The sequence below is a fragment of the Capsicum annuum genome, chromosome 8, assembly GCF_002878395.1.
Source record: "Capsicum annuum cultivar UCD-10X-F1 chromosome 8, UCD10Xv1.1, whole genome shotgun sequence".
NCBI classification, from domain to species: Eukaryota; Viridiplantae; Streptophyta; class Magnoliopsida; order Solanales; family Solanaceae; genus Capsicum; species Capsicum annuum.
Window position 1 is genome coordinate 167732414 of NC_061118.1, and position 5321 is coordinate 167737734.

The 5321-nt window shown below is 36.4% G+C and overlaps 2 protein-coding genes across 2 annotated transcripts; both read right to left on the reverse strand.

The window, feature by feature from the left end:
- Window positions 1–1010: 1010 nt before the first annotated feature.
- LOC107879985 (methyl jasmonate esterase 1) lies at window positions 1011–2282 on the reverse strand. The gene is made up of 3 exons (XM_016726907.2): window positions 1773–2282; window positions 1545–1676; window positions 1011–1366 (listed from the first exon to the last, which is right to left on the reverse strand). Exons 1-3 carry the CDS (start codon window positions 2217–2219, stop codon window positions 1085–1087), a joined length of 861 nt encoding a protein of 286 aa, XP_016582393.1. The 5' UTR covers window positions 2220–2282; the 3' UTR covers window positions 1011–1084.
- A 762-nt stretch (window positions 2283–3044) lies between these two features.
- On the reverse strand, window positions 3045–4751 carry LOC107879986 (methyl jasmonate esterase 1-like). Its single transcript, XM_016726908.2, has 4 exons — window positions 4519–4751; window positions 3827–4073; window positions 3622–3750; window positions 3045–3266 (listed from the first exon to the last, which is right to left on the reverse strand). The coding sequence occupies exons 1-4, from the start codon at window positions 4749–4751 to the stop codon at window positions 3045–3047; spliced, it is 831 nt and encodes a 276-aa protein (XP_016582394.2).
- Between the last annotated feature and the right edge of the window lie 570 nt (window positions 4752–5321).

Here is a 5321-nt window from a genome sequence, read left to right on the forward strand (position 1 = left end):
GTCTCAAATTACCCGTCCCAAATTGAGATGACACATTGATTAAGAAAAATAATTAATAATATATCTAGTTTATCATAATACCCCTATTAAATAATGTTTACATTTTAATTTGAAAAAAAAGTAATTAATGGAAAGTAAAACATGGAAATTTTTTTCGTCTCTTCTTAATTAATGAAAAAAGACAAGTAAAATAGAAAATTAAATTAGAAAATTTGGGACAGAGGGAGTATCATACGTTTGTTGATAGTTCCCTTTCCGATTATTAAATCCCAATAAATTAAACATCACACTTGTTGGTAATTACGTTATTTAATATTAAGCACAAAGACCTTCAGCTATAATTGCTGGTTGGTCTGGCGGCAAATTAATTAAACAAACATATTACTATCAATTGGAGTACTAAAAGTAGTAAACAATTTCTTTATTGATTCAGGCCACATTGAAAATAATTTTTTCTTGATTTTGCTAAAAAATTCTAGCTTAAGGTGGGATTATTATAGTGAAAGTCAAACGAACGAAAAGATAATGTTAAATTGCTTGTGCTACATCTCAAGACCATTGGTTATGACTTGCTCTGGTGCATTTATTTGACTTTATTTGGAACAGTAGAATTAAACGTTTTGAATACACTGGGTGTGTGTTGTTGTTGTATTAGCAAATTGAACTTATGCCTAGTTAGGCAAAAAAGTCCTTTACAAACTTAAGTCATGCCCCAGAATAACTCATGTAATATTATGATATGAAAATATAAACTTATGACATAGAGTTATTACGATTGAGTTGCCAGTCCTTTAGTGGCCCTGGAAATTTGTCTTTCAGTGAGCAGGAGTGGAGAGCTCTTTCGAATTTGTTTTCGCCTGAAAATTATATTATTATATACGATCAAAATGATTTCTTATATATATAGTTCGATGTTGGTTCCCTTGGTTTCTTAGTTATTTTTTATTGTTTGGATTCCCTTAGTAAAAACACCATCTCCAGCGCATGAATACTGTTTTCTGAGAAATTAATGATACAAAAGTATACTTTTATTCTTGAATATGTAAGTTATCACAAACTTGTCTAAGCTAATTAAGGAAGCTCGTCATTTCTTAGCAATAATGCTAAGAAGAAGAGTGAAAAATTGAAGAGGCTTAGAAATCATGGCCATGTGATCAGAGCCTAAGATCTCTTCCATTTCATCTGGTGGATTCTTTTCAATCATATACTGTTGCAATTCCTTCGTTAGAATTTTATCTTCAGCAGCCCCGATGAACACTCGCCTAACTGATCCATACTTTTTTCTCGAAAGAACCATCTCCTTTGATATGTCTTCCGGGCTATGTAAATATACTGGCCTTACTAATGTAGTAGCCAGCGCTAAATCCTGTCACCAAACAGGGAAAATAAAATACAGTTAGATATGTACCTTATGTTGTAGAGTCTAAAATGGATCTTGGGCCTAACTCATTTCGTGTTTTTTCCCCATCTGTCTCATTTTGAAAAAAAATAAATTTGAATCTTGGGTTAACTTGCCATTTAAATCTTGATTATCCTTAGCTTACCTGAATGGAGCTCAGCTGATAAAGATAACTTGCCAAGTACTTAGGACCAAAGTTAAAGGTTGTTGGAGGATTATTGGGCCCATTGTCATATGTAAGAATATTGTCAGGCTGGTATGCTACTCCACTAGTAACCTGTAACAAAATACTGATGATAATTTGTAACATGAAATTTTTTTAGACTAGGAGAAAAGATGCATCTCGTGTATAATAAATTTGGAGAACTAGTACCTTGGTGTAGAGTGTAGCCGCACTGAGAGCTGGACCAGGCATCAGAGCAGCGAAAAATACAGCAACTGAAATCTTTTCAGGAAAGCTTTCCATGGCTTTAGAAATCGCAAATCCACCAAGGCTATGTCCTACGAGAACTACTTTTTGATCTTCCGGAAGAGAAGCCATGAACTCCATTAAGGGACTTAAGTAATCAGATAAACGTGGTATTTCCAGGACCGGCTTCGGGTTGATCCCTGAAGCACCCAAGTCAATAGCTGTTACATTATGCCCTGAAGATCTCATTAGTGCCACAATCTTGTACCAAGACCAGGCTCCATGGCATCCCCCATGAACTAGCACAAAGTGCTTGTTTGTTTTAGGCCATGCAGGCCTTGATGTTGTTGAATATACATATGGAAACAAAATTATCAGTACTAAACTTATTAGAAACTTGTTTTTCTTCATAACTTTTTTCTTCTTCTCTAGTCTTGGACTATGATCACATATTATAAAAAATCTTATATGGTGATAATTAACCTTGGCCACATAATTATTTAAGTGAATTTTGTTCCTTCAAATTCGATATTTCACCCGGTCAAGGAGCGTGGGGTTGCAGAAGTTTGTCCAGGCATGGTTTATCACATTGCCTATAGAAATGTCAGACATAGTGAAAATGACTGAAGTGTCTTTTGCTTTGCGCACTAAGTTCTCTTGGGCCAAAGTTATGCTGTGCTTTCGGTTTGTCTTTGAGCAGGGCATGTGCACATAAAGCCGATTGGAGGAACACTATTCGAAATATCCGAAAATCAACTATTCAGACTTGTGGAACTGATGTTGAAAAGCCATATAGAGTCTTAAATTGGGAACTGCCAAGCCAAAAGTTCGAATTTAATTGATAGTCCCAACTCCAGATCCATAAGTCTGATGCTTGAACTACAGCAAGTTCGAATTTTATGATATTGTTTCTTATTTGAACCGATTTTCATTCTAATTGGTTGCATTAAGTAAGGAGTTCTTCAGAAGTTCTATAACTTTATTAATGCACCATCTTCCAAAACCTCGGATATTATAAATGATAACCTTAAAAACTTTGCTGCACAAAACTTGCATAATTTAATTTAAAAAAAACTATAGGCAACTTGTTCGTATATTGAGGTATAATGGTTTGATTATTTCAACGGTGTTTTATTCTTGATATCATGTAATCATAAGTTGGTAAAGCTGTCAAGATAGCTTGTCACTGGTTGGCAATGTGCAGAAGAGTAGTAAAAAGTTGAAGGGGCTTAGACATCATGACCATGTGATCAGAGCGATCTCTTTCACTTCATCTGGTGGATTCTTTTCAATCATACTCAGCTGGAATTTCTTAGTCATCCTTTTATCTTCAGCAGCCACGACAAAAACTCGCCTCACTGATTCATTCCTTTTTCTTGAAAGAACGATCACCTTTGATATGTCTTCCAGGCTGCACAAGTATATTGGCCTTACTAATATAGTAGCCAGTGGCAAATCCTGTCACCAAACATGGGAAAAAAACACAATCTGGTAAGTTATTTATGATGTTGTGTCTAAAATGGAGTTGTACTTATTGGACTGAAAAGAAATGCCTGATCGAGGCATAATTGGTTGATTAATTGATGTGATTCGTATTGCTGACTCCACATATTTGGGATTGAGATGTAGTTGATTGACTAATTGATCTAATGATTCATATAGCTAACTCCACTCGTCTGGAACTGAGGCATAGTTGACTGATCGATTGAAATAATGAGGGATACTATTTGTGCAAATAATTCACATTGAGACATTCGCACGATCAATAAGTCATAGCTATTTCACATTTAGATCTTTATTATGCTTTGTTTACCTGAATCAAGCTCAACTGGTAAAGATAACTTGCCAAGTACTTGGGACCAAAGGTCAAGGTTGCAGGAGGATTGTTGGGTCCATTGTCGTATATAACAATATTATCTTGAGATGCTGTTCCACTGGAAATCTGTAATGAAATATGAAACATAAAGTGTTAATTATCAGAAGAAATTGTCTTAATGCTAAAGCTGGCGAAATGATACCTCGATGAAGAGTGTGGTTCCATTGAGATTTGGACCAGGCATTAGAGCAGTGACAAATACCGCAACTGAAATCTTTTCCGGAAAGCTTTCCATGGCTTGATATATGGTGAATCCACTAAAGCTATGACCTACAAGAACTACTTTTTCATGTTCAGGAAGAGAAGCCATGAATTCCGTTAGCGGACTGAAGTAATCAGATAAATGTGGGATTTCAAGGACCTGCTTCGGGTTGATCCCTGAAGCACACCTGTGACATTACGCCCCGAAGATCCCATCAATGCCATAAGCTTGCACCAAGACCAGGCTCCATGGCATCCCCGTGAACTAGCACAAAGTGTTTGTTAGCTTTAGGGCATCTAGGCTTGGACAACGTTGCATTGCCATATGGCAAGAGAAGTATCAGAAGGAAAACCTATCAGGTATTTGCTTTTCTCCGTAGTTTTTTCCTTTCTTTTTGTTAATGATGCAAGTGTATTTCACTTCATGCTTAAAATGATAGATTACATCAACAATATATACACAAAGCTAGACACAAAAAATCAAGAGCAAACCCTGAGATCATGCTTCTACCTACAATAATTGACCATATATCTAACAGACAATTTGAAAAAAGATATACTGCTCTGACTATATCTTGACATTTATACACTATTTGACAATATCTTGACACTCCCCCTGAAGCTGGAGCATACATGTCATATGCTCCGAGCTTGCCGTAAATGTATTCAATCCGAGCTCCTCTAAGGGATTTAGTAAGAATATCTGCCAATTGGTCATTTGAACCGACGAAACTGGTGGCAATGCACCCGGACTTAATCTTTTGCCTAATAAAATGACAATCCACCTCTATATGTTTGGTTCTTTCATGGAAAACTGAATTTGAGGCAATATGTGGCGCAACCTGATTGTCACATATAAGCTTCATTTGATTGAATTCAACACATTTTAACTCTTAGAGAAGTTGTTTCAGCCAAATAAACTCGCATGTAGCAAGGGCCATAGCTCGATATTTAGCTTCTACACTAGATCTGGCAACAACATCTTGCTTTTTACTGTTCCAGGAAATTAAATTGCTTCCAATCATGACGCAATACCCAGAAGTGGAGCGTTTATCAGATGGAGAACCTGCCCAATCCGCATCAGAATATCCAACAATGTCTGTGTGACCTTTGTCTTTATATAACAATCCTTGTCTTGGAGCTTTTTTGATGTATTTGAGGATGCGAATCACTGCATCCCAATGATCTTTACATGGATCTTGGAGAAACTGACTAACCACACTTACTGCCAATGAAATATCCGGGCGTGTAATAGTGAGATAGTTCAATTTACCGACCAGTCTTCTATATCTACCAGGATCTTTCAATGGCTCCCCCTGTCCAGGGACGAGTTTGATGTTTGGATCCATAGGAGTGTCAATTGGTTTGCAATTTAACATGCATGACTCCTCTAATATGTCCAAGGCATAATTTCTTAGTAAGATAGCAATACTTGT

What these genes read in the sequence shown, in the direction of transcription:
- LOC107879986 (XM_016726908.2), bottom strand. Translation starts at nt 4,751, where the DNA reads ATGAAGCTTATATGTGACAATCAGGTTGCGCCACATATTGCCTCAAAT. An exon ending in AAGCTCGGAGCATATGACAT is followed by an intron (nt 4,074 to 4,518) that starts GTATGCTCCAGC and finishes GTAATGTCACAG; the next exon opens with GTGTGCTTCAGGGATCAACC. An exon ending in ACCAGTTGAGCTTGATTCAG is followed by an intron (nt 3,267 to 3,621) that starts GTAAACAAAGCA and finishes GTTTGGTGACAG; the next exon opens with GATTTGCCACTGGCTACTAT.
- LOC107879985 (XM_016726907.2), bottom strand. Translation starts at nt 2,219, where the DNA reads ATGAAGAAAAACAAGTTTCTAATAAGTTTAGTACTGATAATTTTGTTT. An exon ending in CGGCTACACTCTACACCAAG is followed by an intron (nt 1,677 to 1,772) that starts GTACTAGTTCTC and finishes ATTTTGTTACAG; the next exon opens with GTTACTAGTGGAGTAGCATA. An exon ending in ATCAGCTGAGCTCCATTCAG is followed by an intron (nt 1,367 to 1,544) that starts GTAAGCTAAGGA and finishes GTTTGGTGACAG; the next exon opens with GATTTAGCGCTGGCTACTAC.